The sequence below is a fragment of the Sinocyclocheilus grahami genome, unplaced genomic scaffold (genome assembly GCF_001515645.1).
Source record: "Sinocyclocheilus grahami isolate Dianchi unplaced genomic scaffold, SAMN03320097.WGS_v1.1 scaffold279.1, whole genome shotgun sequence".
NCBI classification, from domain to species: Eukaryota; Metazoa; Chordata; class Actinopteri; order Cypriniformes; family Cyprinidae; genus Sinocyclocheilus; species Sinocyclocheilus grahami.
In genome coordinates, this window is record NW_015505458.1 from 1722335 (window position 1) to 1739874 (window position 17540).

General features: G+C 38.5%; 1 protein-coding gene across 1 annotated transcript in view; it reads right to left on the bottom strand.

Annotated features, from left to right (window-relative positions):
- LOC107600174 (uncharacterized) overlaps positions 1–17540 on the bottom strand; it is a 70078-nt gene that overhangs the window by 15870 nt on the left and 36668 nt on the right. Inside the window, exons 15-30 of the mRNA XM_016291999.1 lie at positions 15914–15970; positions 14080–14129; positions 13362–13522; positions 11470–13008; positions 8593–8678; positions 8400–8446; positions 8127–8241; positions 7904–8032; positions 7346–7537; positions 7147–7148; positions 4690–5050; positions 3464–3664; positions 2297–2441; positions 1359–1572; positions 1133–1247; positions 254–337 (exon numbers count right to left, since the gene is read on the bottom strand). Coding sequence (XP_016147485.1) covers positions 254–337; positions 1133–1247; positions 1359–1572; positions 2297–2441; positions 3464–3664; positions 4690–5050; positions 7147–7148; positions 7346–7537; positions 7904–8032; positions 8127–8241; positions 8400–8446; positions 8593–8678; positions 11470–13008; positions 13362–13522; positions 14080–14129; positions 15914–15970 — 3498 coding nt within the window. The remainder of the gene's footprint in view (positions 1–253; positions 338–1132; positions 1248–1358; positions 1573–2296; positions 2442–3463; positions 3665–4689; positions 5051–7146; positions 7149–7345; positions 7538–7903; positions 8033–8126; positions 8242–8399; positions 8447–8592; positions 8679–11469; positions 13009–13361; positions 13523–14079; positions 14130–15913; positions 15971–17540) is intronic.

Here is a 17540-nt window from a genome sequence, read left to right on the forward strand (position 1 = left end):
TTGAATGTGTGCAAATCAAAGCCGGAAATGCAAAGACAAAAATTCTAGTGGGAGGGAGCAAGGCTCATTTACACAGAACCTGATATTGGTTATTCATCACACTCCAGCACATGTGTTACAGTGTCCAGAATTGTCTACTCGTTCCAACCAGTCATTTCAGACATGTCCACCACAGACCGACAGCACGTATCTGACCTTTCCACCCCCACACCAATCACAAGCGGCATGCTAGCAACACCAAAGCCACACTTACCGGCCGCCCAAACTCCAGTTCAGCAAAGAACTTATACCACGGCTCATTCTCTAAATCTATGTCCTCTGGCCTTAAGTTACTTGTCTGGTGTTGGAAGAAGACGAAAGGAAGGGATGAAACGAGATAATCATGCGAATGTGACAGTCAGATACAGATGTAAAATGAGGAATGGCAAGAAATAAGGGAACATCATTGATTTGTGAAGTTTCACTTTGTTGAAAATAGCAAAAGAGCAAAGGCTTTTTTATTTTATTTTTCCGCTCCTATCCAGCAGGGGGTAGCGGCACATAACAAACGCTCACTGCACAAGGACAAACTGCTCTAGCAGAAGCAAATTGGTTTCTCTAACCTTATTAGTGACCTTGACCACATTACGCTCTAATGGACCCGCAATTTATCTGCTCTATTGAGTGACTCTGCACAGGCTTGCTGAAGCACTTCTGCCCGATTAGGGCAAATGTTTGTGGAGGTTCTTTTAACAAATACAGAAAGCCTATCATGTAGCTTCAACTGTTGCTGCGTATTGTCAATACAATTCTATTAATATACAAGAACAACTCAGTTTAGTCTATCAACATTCGATGTATCATGCTTGCAGCGCTGCTGACACTGGGACTCGCCGATTGATAGTCGATCTGTCTATATCCATAAAGCCATGGGGCGTTAATTCTAAGATTGATATGTTTGTGCCTTCAAATACTAAACTCAAATAGTAAAAATGCCTCATAAATTTAATGCACTTTGTATAACCAACTTTAAACAAGCCATAAATAATTAAGTTACTTTAAATCTAGGCTAATTTAATTCCATTCATTGCCATTTTAAAAGTTCACACAAAAATGATAAAACATTCAATTTTAAAAGTCACTGAATACCTACCGCTCTCTCTTGCTCTAAAATAGATGACTTCCCCGGCTCATAGTCAAAGATGCTTCTCGGCTCTGCTCTGTATTTCCGTGTGTCCACCTTTCTGTCAGGAGGCCCCCACTCATTCCTGAGAGACAAATATTGCCTGAAAATTGGAACTTAGTAGCTGTAAATCCTTTAAATTAAGTTTGCCTGAGAAGTGTTGTTGTCAGTATAAGTATGGATGGGTGATTCTCACATGTCAGGTGTGCTCCTGCCTCTCTGTGGTGCCTCCCTTTCGCTGGATCTCTGCTGTGTGGATGCTGATGTAGGCAGAGGGGTTGGGAGAGAAGAGGAGGCAGGCACCCTGAGACCGTATATTCCGTTATCAGAAACACTCTTGGTAATGGGCCGGTAGGTGCTGGTTTTAGGTGCAGGATGGGCCTGAGCAGCATTAGGTGCAGCATGCTTATCTGAAAGAAATAACAACACATAATATACTGTAACAAATATATAATACTAAATGTAATAAATAATAATAAACGATACTAAATAATTCCTCCAAATTAATACAGTACATTGTAACCAATTTTTACATTGTTTTTTTTTGTTAGTTTTTTTGTATATATGTGACCCTGGACCACAAAACCAGTCATAAGGGTAATTTTTTTTTTTAATTGAGATTCATACATCATCTGAAAGCTGAATAAATAAGCTATCCATTGATGTATTTGGCTGAGATACAACTATTTGAAAATCTGTAATCTGAGGGTGCCAAAAAATCTAAATATTGAGAAAATCACCTTTAAAGGGGTCATATGATGCGATTTCAAGTTTTCCCTTCTCTTTGGAGTGTTACAAGCTGATTGTGCATAGATAAGATCCCTGAAGTTGCAAAGACTAAAGTCTCAAACCCAAAGAGATATTCTTTATCAAAGTTAAGACTCTGCCACGCCCCCCTAAAACGGCTCGTTCTAACACGCCCCCACATATCTACCTCACTATGTGGGAATATTTGCATAATGCGCCCAAATGTTCACGCAAAGAAAGAAGGCATGGTTTCAGTAACCGCAGTTAGTGTTGAAGCAGCATGTCAGGGAGACGCTGTGTGTTTCTAGGCGAAAGCAAAAGCACTTTATTTGGCCTTCCGAAAGTAGATGCATTTAGGAATCTGAATTTCCCTTGAGTCAAATGTGCCATTGCCACACAAGGTGCACATACTCCCTACCCTATGAGATGGTGAAAAGTTTTGACCTCTAACAGGCGATCCGCAGGACCTCCTAGACATCACAGGGCTACGAGGGGGCTTACCAACAACCACAACATCACGCCTTAACACAGACTGAAAGAACCAGAGCCGAGAGAAGCTGACATGAATGTTATGTGCAGTCATATATAAAAACATTTTACAAAAGTATACACTACCATTCAAAAGTTTGGGGTCAGTATGTTATTTAAAAAAAATAAATTAATACTTTTATTCAGCAAGGATGCATTCAATTGATCAAAAGTGACAGTTAAGAGTTAAAAACTGAATGTTAAATAAATGCTGTTCTTTTGAACTTTCTATTCACCAAAGAATCTTGAAAAAAATGTATCAATATGTAAAAACTGTTTTTGACATTGTTTCTTGAGCAGCAAATCAGAATGATTTTCGAAAGGTCATGTGACACTGAAGACTAATGATGCTGAAAATTCAGCTTTGCGATCACAGGAATAAATTACATTTTAAAATATATTAAAATTTTAATAATATTTAACAATATTACTGTTCTTACTGTTTCTGATAAAATAAATATAGCATTGGTGAACATACAAAATCATACCAAACCTGATTTTTTTTAATTGTAGCGCAATATATTTATACAAAAAAGTTCAAAAAATATTCTTCGTACAATTTACTCATGGACAGAATTGTGCCTGATTCTTTTTGCTCTAAATGTCTCATTATTTATTCTGTTACCCAAGCATCCGTTTTGAGCACTCTTTGTTTGTTTGTTTCCATGCCAGTGGACAGAACTAATAGGGCAAGGCCCATAAAGCTAATTTAAAAGGAAGAAATAGGTGATTTAAATATGTCTACGACTTATTAATTATTAATGATTCTAGCTCCCCATATAACTGTAATAATTTACTGTATGTCAGACATATGAACTACATTGTTGTGTTTCATTTATGAAGTGCACACACTGTGGTGCAATACATCTCTCATGGAAATGCATACCGCAGAGATGATGTACTTTAAGTTATATAGGTCACTTTAATAGGGAATGTTAGTGCCTGTATTATGGAGTGGTAAGACTAGGGGGAAGGGTGGAGGAGGATGAGCGCTGGTGCAGTCACTAACAAGTAGCTTGTCTTTACCTTGACCTTTGGGGAGCGGAGGTCCTGTCGGGAGAACAGTTTTGCAGAGGGAGGGGGCGACTGTGAAACCCCGGGCAGAGGGGGGGTGGAGCGCGGGGAAGGGGGAGAGTATTTAGCCGATGAGGGCAGTGTGAACGGCAATGACATCTGTGAGGACAGGGGAGAGAGACGTGGAGAGGCATTCTGGGAAACTTCACCCTGCTGGTGTGGAGACGAAAACAGTTATACATGCCACAGACATACGCTCATCATCCTCTACAGATGCTTCAGGATTTAAAGGTGAAGTGTGTCATTTTTTGTGCCGTTAACGACACCAAACAGAATTGCACAAATTAGTGATGCGCTGAAATTCTAAAAATATTCATAATCAAAATGCGGCATCAGCCCTCTAAAACTATTTATAAATAAATAAATTTCCAGCTGAGGTGGATAATAATGCTGGGTTTATAACATTCATTTTTATAATATTAAAATTAACTCCTTTTTAATCTACAGTATCTTTATTTTGATGAACCAACATCTTTTAGGCTATGCTGTTTTCTTTTTGTTGATGAGTAAACAAAACTTCACTAAACATTATTTGTAGTGCACCTACCATCCAGTAATTGCAATAAGCTTTGTGCTTCGTTACTTTTGGGTCTGAATGGAAAGATGTAAACAAAACAGCTTGCAAACAATGTTACATTATATTTATCTCAGGAAAGCCATTCAATGTCCATAGCTTGTTAGTCAGCCAGAAAAATAACTCCAGAGAGGAGCATTTTGCTAAATATATACACCATATTATATATTAATTTTATTTTTACTGAACCTGTTGTTTTTATTATTTAATGTATGTTTGAATAAATCTGTGATTTAAAAAATATCACAGCCACCATTTAAATGCTTATATTAAAAACAGCCTAATATGCCATTTAAATGTTTATAAACAACTGTTGATTGTTAAATAAATTTGATTTCTTCTTCTTATTATAAATTTTTATACTTTACTTTCAATTTTGCTTTTCGTCTAAAAATAAAAGTGATTTCAGGTTTGGTGTTTTGATAAAAAATTAATTTCAATGCATCACAGGCAAAAAAATAACGACCAATGAAAAAAAAAATAAAAGTATGATCCAAAAACTTGAAATTTAGTATTTAGTCATCTAAAACATTACACACTTCTCCTGTAAGGGAATCTATTTTGACTGTTCATTTGGGCGGTATAACCACACAGCGAGCACTACCTCAAAATCTGACCCCTCACTATGGGCGGGTTGGACTGGAGTAAATGTATTTGATGGCAGGGGTTCATTTGTCTCCTCCTCTATAAACAGTCTGGGAAGCTTTTCCATTACATCTGGTTCCTGGCGATAAAATCCCTCCTCTTCTTTGAACCTGCCCTTTGATTGGCTGGCCTTAATGATTGACACTAACTCCTCACACAGATCATCCTCGGGGTCTTTAGGTGGAAGAATGTCCAATGGGGATTCATATGCCTCTAAAACAGGGGGGTCTGTCTCGACTGGTTTGTGGAGGTCTTTGCAATCTGAGAACAACTGCAGTTCTTTCTCGGCTAAATCTGCTTTTTGGCTGGAGAGGATCTCTCTGTGAAGTTGCATTTTTATCCTTAAGCCATGTTTAAAAATGCATGAATCTTCCACTAATGTTTGACAACCAAGTGTCCAAATACATTGCAATTTTAATAGAACACTACAGTTCAAGTTTGTGGTCAGTGCATATTTAATTGACTGACTTTCACATTGTTACAAAAGATTCATATTAGAAAAAATGCATCATGGTTTCTGCAAAAAATATTGACAAGCACAACTGTTTTCAACATTGAAGATAAAAAGAAATGTTTCTTGAGCACGTTAGTGATCATAAGAGACTTCTTTCAAAAACATTACCAAGCTAAAAAATCTTACTAGCTCCAGTGTATATCTGTTGATTTATCATTTAAAAGCTTAAAAACTTGTTTAAAAGTGTGCTTGTACTATTTTTTTATTTTTTATTAATGACATTGGTTTGATATTTTGTTATCTAATGCAAATTGTGAAGTTGCATTTTTATCCTTAAGCCATGTTTAAAAATGCATGAATCTTCCACTAATGTTTGACAACCAAGTGTCCAAATACATTGTAATTTTAATAGAACACTACAGTTCAAGTTTGTGGTCAGTGCATATTTAATTGACTGACTTTCACATTGTTACAAAAGATTCATATTAGAAAAAATGCATCATGGTTTCTGCAAAAAATATTGACAAGCACAACTGTTTTCAACATTGAAGATAAAAAGAAATATTTCTTGAGCACGTTAGTGATCATAAGAGACTTCTTTTAAAAACATTACCAAGCTAAAAAATCTTACTAGCTCCAGTGTATATCTGTTGATTTATCATTTAAAAGCTTAAAAACTTGTTTAAAAGTGTGCTTGTACTATTTTTTTTTTTTTTATTAATGACATTGGTTTGATATTTTGTTATCTAATGCAAAATATCTATCTTTTTAAGAGTAGCTTAAGTGTCCAAATACAGTGCATGTACCATAGTACAAAGTTAAAATGTGTTTGTGACAATGTTTGCTATAATAAGAAAAGATACTAGTCCAGTCCAGTCATATTAGTTCACCTTCACAGAAACTTTTCTTTCAGTAACAGCAGGAGCCAAGCAGCACATGTATAGCGCAGCAGGTCATGTCCACATTTTAATTAGCCTATACTGCATACTGTCAGGACGTGTGATTAATCTGATATAATCCTGCTCTCGTGTGAGCGAAGGAATAAGCCTATACTTCTTTGTTCTTTAGATGGAATTACAACTCAAGGGCATTTAATCTGAATTCAGGCTTATCTTACACAACAAGCCAAAGGTAATCTAAAGATGACAGAGGTGATCTATTTTGGCACCGGGACAGCTGCCATCTGAGAAAGGATTAATTTTATACTTGCCACCTTGTTGGCACTGATAGTACTGTACATGACCTATGGCAATATGAGTAACATGAGATGAATGAGAGGCTTTACTGCCTCTGACGCCACCGTTTGTCGGCACGGATCATGTATTTAAAGTGTAAGTCAGTATTTATCCAGATAAGATTATACAGTCACTTAAACGGGTCATATGATGCTATTTTAAAGATCATTATTTGGAGTATTTGGTGTAACAGAATATGTTGACATGCTTTAATGTTCAAAAAACACATTATTTTTCAAATACTAATTGTCATAGCAAAGTCGGAATTGACCCATTTTTTTTTTTTTAGAAATAGCCTTTGTGGACAGCCAGCCTCGTACTTTCCTAGGTTCACAAAACGTTTTTTCGTCCATAAAATGCGTTGCACAAATTTGAAAATTTGGGTTGTGCTGTTCTGTTGTAAACAGATCTTAACAATGATTCCTAAATGCATCTACTTCTGGAAGGCCAAATAAAGTGCTTCTGCTTTCGCACTGAAACACACAGCGTCTCCCTGACATGGCTACATCAACACTACTGCGGTTCCTGAAACCACGCCTTCTTTCTTTGCTTGCACATTTGGGCGGCATTACGCAAATATTTCTACATCGTGACATAGACATGTGGGGGTGTGTTTGAACAAGGCGTTTTAGCCCGGTTTGGATCAGCCTTCTCTTTTAGATAGAATAAATCCTTTTGTGGGAGTCTTTGAGCTTTGTAAATCTGCAGATCATATACGTGCACAAACAGCTACATAACACATTAAAGAAAAGGAAAAATAGAAATCGCATCATATGACCCCTTTAACTGGATCATTTTGTGGATGTAAGTTACCTGAAATTCAGATATGTGTAGTAACCATGATTTAAACCTCATGAGACTGTAACATGATATATGTTTTAGACATTTTAGGTAAATTTCAAGTGGACTTGCAGATGAAAACGTACCCTACTGTTTAGCCTGTCACTGGAGTAGCTGGAGGGTATACTGGGCCCTGGAGGTTGACCGGTACTTTGTACTGAAGCCTTCTTAACGACGTCCACATACGACATAGGAAAAATCCCTTGTTTGTTTGTACCTGGGATTTTGCCCTCAAACCAGTTCTTATCCACCTGCCGCAACAGAACAACACGCTCGCCCTGGAAGACACCAACACAAGATATATTTGGTGGATCAAAGGCAAAATTTCAGAATTGCAAAATGACAAAATCATAACCAATTATAATGTTTTTGATTTTTAATATACAACTATATGAAGAGGCTGTTGCTGGTTGAGGCAAATGTTCCATGTTTTTTTTTTTATGTGTTTTCTGTCTTCTTAGAAATCTCTAAGAAATCTTAGATCTTCTGTCTTAAGATTTCATTAGAACAGCATTTGGTAAAAAGTGAGGATTATTTAGCAAAAGACATGCTCATAAAGTGGTAAGAAACATTAAGAAGTGGATTAATGAGCACTTGCTGAAACGAAAAGATATTTATGACATCAGTACTAAGAAAATGTTTACTTTTCGTAATGAAAGTTCCACATTAGTATCAGCATTAAAGTTGTAACGGGCAATTGCTTCCCCAATTTCTTTGCTTTGAGCTGGTGGAGGAGGTCTAGCTGGCTGATGTCTCTCTGAAGGGGGGATTTTCTGTGAAGAGAGAAGTTAAAAGAGGCTACTTCAGACTCCAGAAGATAGTTAATAATCATAATGATGTTCTATATATCATCATTAAAGTACACACCTCCACATATGAGATGGGGAAGATGCCCACGTGTCCGTGGTGTTCTCCTTCATACCAGTTATTATCTATCTGCCGAGTGATGTATACCGTCTCTCCTTTCTTAAACGTCAGCTCTCTGGAAGGAAATAAAAAATCAAGTTAACAATATTCCACATGCAAAGGAATTATGCAAAGGAAAGACATAAATAATACATGAAAATGTACTGACTGAATGTGGCACATCAAATGCAGTAAAAACAGTAACTGGTGACATGGTTTGCAAGCTGTTCTTACTTTGCTGTCTGTGCTTTGAAGTCATATATTGCTCTGGCTGGCAGTTTCTGTCAAGCGAATGAAGCAAAGAAATCAAACTTTATTATGTTGTCATGAGGTGGGTTTATTTGCAGTTTGATCAAAGCCTAGATAAAATATTAATGATACTACTAAAATTTTGCAGAAACATATTACTATTACTATATGTTCCTACCTCTTTGACATCAGGGGTTTGTCTCCTGCTCTGTGGTATGCGGTGGCCCACATCAGGGTAAGAGTATTCTCTGGATGTGTCCTGATCTAGAAAGAACAGAGAGATAAAACGATTCAAAGACAAGCCTCACAAAGATCCAACACTATTACATGCATGGGAACAAGCAATAGCAAAGGAAACAATGATTTGGGGCTTGATGAGAGAAATGCAGACAAAATAAAAAGAAAACATGAAAAAGTAAATACAAAAATTTATTTTATTGACCAATGAAAAGTAAATAATGTAAATAAAAATGTATACATATTTAGTTTGTCCATAATAATGAAGTAAGCTTCCATGAATCATCTCAGAAGTTGTTACACCCATCCTCTAGACTCATATCCCCAGTATAGATCATGTGTATTTATACTAGAACCGCAAATGGTTAGCTGGCATCTGTGCCAACTGTGGGCAAGCCCCCTTGCTCTAAACAGTCTTCATTTATAAACACTGTGCACTATGCAAACGAATACAGTGTCGCATTTCTTAACGATTAAAAAAAAGAATCATAAAGCAATGACCTTATGCCAAAACAAATTACTAAAACTTTAGGTACTGAGGCTGATCTCATCATCTATGTCAGGTTTGACAGAGTGAACTGTGTTAACACTCATAAGAGAGTATGTTTCTTCTCAAGCCAATAAAATCTCAAATCTGTTTTTAGATTGCATGCTTCAGCTGCTCAAGTCATCTGTCCAATGCTATTTATATAGAGTGAAACTTCACAAAGTTATATTTCTTTTGTGGCAAGCCCACACACTAACTAGTGTTCCTCTAGTGTTCTGATTCCCAGAGAACGTATGAACCTAATCAAATGTATACCTTCAAGCATCTTCCAAATACAGCAATGTATTATTAATGGAGTGGGAAAATAACTTTAAATAAATGTTTGATCAAAGAGAAGCAAACAAAATATAATGTGATATGAGAAAATGAAATACATAAGGACAAAATCAAAAATAAAACTAGACAAGGCAGAGGATGTGGGTATGAGTCATGCTCTCTGACGTTCCCTGAAACATAACAATTCCTTCCTCTAAACCAGGGGTGTCCAGTCCTGCTCCTGGAGGGCTACTGTCCTGCAGAGTTTAGCTCCAACCCCAATTAAACACACTTGAAGCAGTTAATCACCATCTTCAGTCTTACTCGAAACTTGCAAGCAAGTTGGAGCCAAACTCTGAAGCAGTGGTTCTCTGAACCAGTCCTGGGGAACCAGTGGTCTGCACATTTGGTATGTCTTCCTTATTTAACGCACCTGATTCAGATCATCAGCTCGTTAAGAGGGAGCTACATGAGGCTTTCACACGCTATCGGAATTATAGTAAACACAAGTTTCCTAGTCAGAAATTGGACATGAATGGCCTCCCTAGTCATATTTGCAGCTGGGAAACTGAGATAATTTTGATACATGAGTTGGGCGAGCCATAAACTTTAAATATGGCAGAGGAGAGAAACGTAGCATTAGTACTGTAAAGTTGTATTAATTTTTCTCACAACATCCACATTGCTTTCTCCTGCCATTACAGTCATGTATATTTACTAGTGCTGTCAAACGATTAATCGCATCCAAAATAAAAGTTTTTGTTTGCATAATATATGTGTGTGTACTGTGCATATTTATTATGTATGTATAAATACACACACATGCATGTATATATTTAAGAAAAAATCGCCATTGGCTAGTAAATTGTTTTGTTTACTCGCCAGATGGATATACTATTTTACACACACACACACACGTTTACTTAGCTATCTAAATGGGGACATTACATAGACTTCAATTGTTTTTATATACAGATAGTTATACACTTTTTTACCTAAACCCACCCCTAACCCTACCCCTCACAAGAAAACCTTCTGCATTCTTACAATTTCAAAAGTAAAAGTTTACGGTACGTCAAATACAGGTGCGCTGTGTGCTACATACTGCGCATCCATTGAGTCCATGACATGATCTATTGAGCGCATCCAAATAGTACAGATCATTGACGGAGAGCAAAACTCTCAAGCGCTCAGTCAGCGTGTTTATCGAGTGAAAATCTGTGTTGAACGCCTCTCACACACATACTGGCGTGTAAAATCTAAGAATATATTAATCAATGGCTAATGTTAGACGTTATTTAGTCACCCAGAGTAAGATTTAGTCGCATATGCGAGTGATTTACTCGCAATGTAGAGGGTTGATATACATAATAAATATACACAGTGTACACACATATATTATGTAAACAAACACAGCACTAATATTTATATATATAAATAACCATTTAATGTATATTGTGTGCATTGAAGACTGGGAAAATAGCATTTATTTGACCAAAATTTAGGAATCGTCAGCCAGCTGAATATCTAGATAGCACTGTGAATATTTATACTGTATGGCTACCAATTAATGGGACCCTACATTTTATTCAAAACCTGTTGGACATTGACTAAATATCTTCTAAAGTATACCTTTTGGCTTTAATAAAAATTTCCCCAAGAAACAGACTGGATTTCTGTTCTTTCTGACAACAAAGCACTTGAACATGACAAACTCTAATTACAACTTCAGAAGTGGGAAGTAGGAAGTTTCCGATAGCACGTGAAGGCAGCATGAACGGAGTATGTCAGATAAGACAGAAATGCAAAATGTACAGAGCGGTGGGTACCCAAAACTGAAGTTGAGGACTACTGCGCTAAAGGATGTTGGCCTTCCAGGAGCAGTTTTGGACACCCTTGCTCTAAGCAAGCACATTAACAAACACAAATGGAACATAGCAATGGTGGAGGAGTAGAACTCAAACACGGGGGACAGAATGGGATTTGGGAAGCCAGAGATGGATGAGTACAGTCCACCTTGATAGCAGTATTCAAAGTTGTGTTTCCTCTGGTTGTTGTTGCTGTCTATATGGTTGTGAGAGGCACTATAGGACAGGTGTGAGTACTCAGATTGGTGAGTGTCCTGGCTGGGCATGCCGTCAGGCTGTGGGTGGTAAGAGTGAGGCTGAATTGTTGGGCTGTTTCTCTCTAGTGCGTGTAGAGACGAATTCCTCTCAGGAATGTCAGGAAGCAACTCCACCAGCAACCTATGAAGGATGCTGTTGTCCGGCAGGTTACCCCTGTGCTTCTCGGAGCGGATGTGGTCGTAGATGTCTTTCAGGGCCGAATCTAGAGCCTCATACATACAGCTCTTAGAGTTTGGCACTCGGGAACAACTCAAAGGTGACAGGTTCTTCCGGCGGAAAGGCACTGGGCTGACCAGGAAGGCGAGTTTGCTGAGGCCGAACTCAGACTCCTCTACTCGCAAATGTTGCCTCCGGTCCTGCTTGGCTCTCTCGTGCTTGATCATAGTGGTGAAGCGCGTGTAGGAAGCCGGGCAGCGGCCCTTACAGGAGCTCACAAGCTGCCTGTGATAATGATGGGGGTGCCCAGATCCACAGAAGCTCTCGGTGGAGGCAAATGAACACACGTCAAACTCCCTCTCGCTACAGAAGGATGATCCCTCAATCTGGATGAAGTCGCTAAGGTCAGACACTACAGCATCATGTTCGCTGTCTGAGTAGTCGTGTTGCATGGCAGAGTTCTGTAATTGGTCACTGGTGACTTGAATGTGGATTGGCATGTGGGTGCTTCTCTTGGGATATTGAGGCCGTCCTTCAGGAGGATTTCTGGCTGGTGATTCTTCATCCAGTAATGACTCAATAGAGAGGCTACGCTTGGGACTGCTGGCCCCCCTACAAGAACTCCTGATCAGGCACTCGTCCCCAAGATTTGGCATGGATTTGGACTTCTGGATTAGACTTTCGAATTTAGAAATCCTATTGTGCACCATGTCCCGAGGCACCTCTTCGTTACAGCCCTTGTTGCCAGTGCGTCTGTCCTTCCGCTGTTCGCTCTCATACTTATGGATCCTGGCTTTGACGGAGCATATCACCGTAGAGTTTATCAGCTCTTGTCGGTTGATATGATGCATCTTTTTGTAGAGTTTGAGGAAGCCTGGTGCATCGTGGGCTGAGTGGTGCCTTGTCCTCTCCCTAGGATACTCCGATTCTTGGGCGCCAATGCATTGTGATGCCTCTAGTTCCCCGTTGTGCAACAAAAAGCCGGTGCTTTCCGAATGGGTCTGCACTTCCTTTTCCCTCCCCTCAGAGAGAAGGTCATCACAACTCCAGGATTTGAGCTTAGACGTGGTCTCCTCTGAGATCATCCAGTCTTCTGGGTTCTCTTGGGCTGTTTTCCAGCCTTCGGGGAGGCTGGAGAAGCCTTCTGAGACAGCTGGGACAGCTATGAAACTGTCCTCATTTTGCCCTTTCTTTTGATATGTGGATTCTGAGGTAGCATGGTTTGGACTTTGACCATTTAAATGTGCTGTGTGCATATTGCTCACATCCCCACCTTAGATATCCACCACAAGCAGCATGGTGAAAAAAGAGACATGAGAAGACATTAAAAGGTAAGTGACCCACAGGAGAGAAAAGTAAGGATGTTTATACTACGACCTGGAGGAAAACTGGAAAGAAATCAGACATCAACAAGGCCTCGATGAATAAAGAAGCAATTGATATGCTACACTACACTGAGGCAAGATTGTAAACACTAAATAATTAATTGAACTTTATTCATGCAAAGGGAAAGTCATTTAAAATTCTGCTTGCGCTGCGAGGAGCAAAATGAAAATTGTGTGTGAACCTTCTGTTGCTTATTCTTATAATAATGTTCACAAGTCTGGCTGCTTGTCTGATGTCTACCTTTAGTCCTGGTGGTGGCAGGCGAGCTGGGGCTGGTGAGGGGATTCCTCCTGGGTAGCTCTAGTGGTCTGACAGATGTTTGTGTTGTGCCCACACTGCTTTGAGCCCTGGGCTGAGTGGCTGCAGGTTCAGATTTCCGTCTCTTGTTATCACTGGCAGAGCTGCAAAATCAATGTGGTTGAAGATTTGTAAACAATATATTCAAAAACGTAATAAACAATGTTAAAAAAGGGGAACAAGTTTAGAATGAATTGCAATCCTAATCTCCATTTGAAAGTAATGCCATGGTTTCTCACCTATACAGTGACCTTAAAATATATTGGAAAACAAAAATCAAACCAAGTGGCATTTTTTTTTGCATGTTTGCAAAATGTTTCACAAGAAGATGTCTGTTAGATTTGATAGTATTATATATAATATATTATAAAATATTTTAGTGATTGATACAAAAGAATATTACAAATAAGACAAAAAGTAGTCAGACACTTTCTGAATGTTATAGAAGAACAAGTTCTGTAATGTCATGACCTGCACAATGCATCCCTTAAGACTGACCTTGGGACCAGTTGGTTAAAAGTCATTGCAAAAATGTTTTGAGAAAAGTGTCACTTTGTTTGATATTTTAAAAACATAGATAGATACTTTTTAAAAATCTATGCAATAAAATATATATTTGTGTGACTTCAAATAATTTCAATGCATTTACAGTTAAACCTACCTTGAGAGCGTTTCAAGGCTCCTCTCTATGGATGGCTGATAAAGGGAGGTCTGCAACAGATGAAGGAGAAAAAGCAGGGTGAATTCTTTGCTTATTATCCAAACTTACTTTATAGTAGGTTCCTTGATACCCAGCGCTCTCCTTCACAAATCCAGCAATGGTTATATCAGTGAAACTCCCAATGTCTGGACACAGTGATGTGGGCCAGCTGTCCCTTGAAAACCCAGCCATTCCCAGGACAGCTAGACACGTCAGATCACTTACGAGGGTTTCTATGTCGAACAAAGCAGGGAATTCCTTGTACGCATGGCTGGAGTAGATAATCATCTTCCTGTTTGCTGAAGCTCTGAGCAGTGTTATCTGGAACAGCTCTTCAGACCAGCAGCAGACGCCCCTCGCATTTTTTAACCCTCTTTAAAAGTAGCCCAAGCATGCAGTACCGGGAATGTCTCCTCAGTTAGACACATTTACATCTAGTCAACATAAATACAGCTCTGAGTGACAGATACGACACTAGCAGGCTCAAAATTGGGCTGTAAAGCCTCTGTGACAATTTTGAGCAATTCTTTGTTTGGATTTACAGCATTCCTCAAACCATAACTGTTACTACACTGGCCTCTTAGTTACGTTCTCTCCTTACAGTGGTCAGTAGCAGTTCACAGGGAGCAAGTGATCAAAAAAAACATTAAGAAAAATTAACTAAAAAGCTGCGCCACTTGCATGTGGTAGTTATATGCCTGTGCATATGTCTTGATCACTAACAAATTCAGTTTAACTATGTGCAAAATGCACTGAAATGTGCACTCTTTCAATCACGCCTCCTTTCTGTGTAAATATGATAAACATAGATCATTACAGATGTGCCATGATTACAAAACATATGCATTCCATGTTACTTGATTTGCATAATTCTGAATAGCGTGTGAAAACAAATTAGTGTGTGTGCAGGAAAGCGACACTATTAATTTATTCTAAATTAATTATTCCCGTTGACAGCCAGCAAACTATATTTACAATGGCAGAAAAAAGTCTGTGAGTGAAAGAGGAGATGTAATGTGATACTGTAGATGGCATGTCCATAGATCCTTCACCTACAACAAACACATGGACAGAATCGGCAGATGACAGCCAGGAGGAAGTGCTCCTGTCTCACGAGAAATAAATGATGTAATACTAGAATGAAATGTTATTATGATAAGAGAAGCAAATGCAGGTGTACATGCATTCTTAAGACTTAAGGTCTTAAGACCACACTTTCACCTGCAATTACCTTTGTAAATAGTAGTACTTACACTTTAATAATAATAATCAAAGAGGATTATTAGAATGTTCTTAACACAAATTTACCATGCCATCTTAATGTGCATGCAAGTATCTACTTAATCAAAATTTTGAAATGACATTAGGTGTTTGCTAAAATGTATTTATTATACATATTTGCAAAGAAGCATATTACTTATATCAGGTATACATTATTTACATGTATAAGAGTGTTTAGAGCTATGGTAAAGGAAAACACTTCTGTGAGAAGACGCAGGAGGCTGCACTAAATGTAAATCAATACTTCTTAACATGTTTAACAGACTATTTCTAAGTAATCCTTCTTTGCATAAACTTTTATTTTCTCAGTTCTGTAGTTCAATTTGTGGCATATCTCAAGAGTGCATTGCTTTACTCAAAACAATGGACTTTGTGTTAGAATTGAAGTTAAGTGATGTTAAATGAGGATGGGTTGAGAAAGCAGGCATTAGCTTCTTTCTGTTAATTTCTCTCTTTTGTTCTCCTAGTTGGTCAGTGAAGCAGTAAATCATTTAGTCAATCACTCATCCTTTACCTCTGCTTGGAATCGAGGAGAGCTCTCTGGATTGTAATCAAGACGTTTTTTTGGAGGCTTCACCCAGAGGTGGGACAGAGGCGGGAATAGCAGAGAAATGGTGACATAACAAGGGAGAAATTAAAGTCACATGACTATGAAAGCAACAATGTGACGACCACAAACTAAAGTTGCACATATGCAACAAAAACACTACACACACTGCAGTACAGCTCCTTTTATATAAACACAACGTATAGCACGCCAAGCCAAAGACTACTAAACTACACACACCTTGCACAAAGAGTGAAAATATAATTTGTAAAGTCATGCAAATATGGTCAAATTAATCCACAACAGTAGTTGAATGTGTGCAAATCAAAGCCGGAAATGCAAAGAGAAAAATTCTAGTGGGAGGAAGCAAGGCTCATTTACACAGAACCTGATATTGGTTATTCATCACACTCCAGCACATGTGTTACAGTGTCCAGAATTGTCTACTCGTTCCAACCAGTCATTTCAGACATGTCCACCACAGACCGACAGCACGTATCTGACCTTTCCACCCCCACACCAATCACAAGCGGCATGCTAGCAACACCAAAGCCACACTTACCGGCCGCCCAAACTCCAGTTCAGCAAAGAACTTATACCACGGCTCATTCTCTAAATCTATGTCCTCTGGCCTTAAGTTACTTGTCTGGTGTTGGAAGAAGACGAAAGGAAGGGATGAAACGAGATAATCATGCGAATGTGACAGTCAGATACAGATGTAAAATGAGGAATGGCAAGAAATAAGGGAACATCATTGATTTGTGAAGTTTCACTTTGTTGAAAATAGCAAAAGAGCAAAGGCTTTTTTATTTTATTTTTCCGCTCCTATCCAGCAGGGGGTAGCGGCACATAACAAACGCTCACTGCACAAGGACAAACTGCTCTAGCAGAAGCAAATTGGTTTCTCTAACCTTATTAGTGACCTTGACCACATTACGCTCTAATGGACCCGCAATTTATCTGCTCTATTGAGTGACTCTGCACAGGCTTGCTGAAGCACTTCTGCCCGATTAGGGCAAATGTTTGTGGAGGTTCTTTTAACAAATACAGAAAGCCTATCATGTAGCTTCAACTGTTGCTGCGTATTGTCAATACAATTCTATTAATATACAAGAACAACTCAGTTTAGTCTATCAACATTCGATGTATCATGCTTGCAGCGCTGCTGACACTGGGACTCGCCGATTGATAGTCGATCTGTCTATATCCATAAAGCCATGGGGCGTTAATTCTAAGATTGATATGTTTGTGCCTTCAAATACTAAACTCAAATAGTAAAAATGCCTCATAAATTTAATGCACTTTGTATAACCAACTTTAAACAAGCCATAAATAATTAAGTTACTTTAAATCTAGGCTAATTTAATTCCATTCATTGCCATTTTAAAAGTTCACACAAAAATGATAAAACATTCAATTTTAAAAGTCACTGAATACCTACCGCTCTCTCTTGCTCTAAAATAGATGACTTCCCCGGCTCATAGTCAAAGATGCTTCTCGGCTCTGCTCTGTATTTCCGTGTGTCCACCTTTCTGTCAGGAGGCCCCCACTCATTCCTGAGAGACAAATATTGCCTGAAAATCGGGAATAGCAG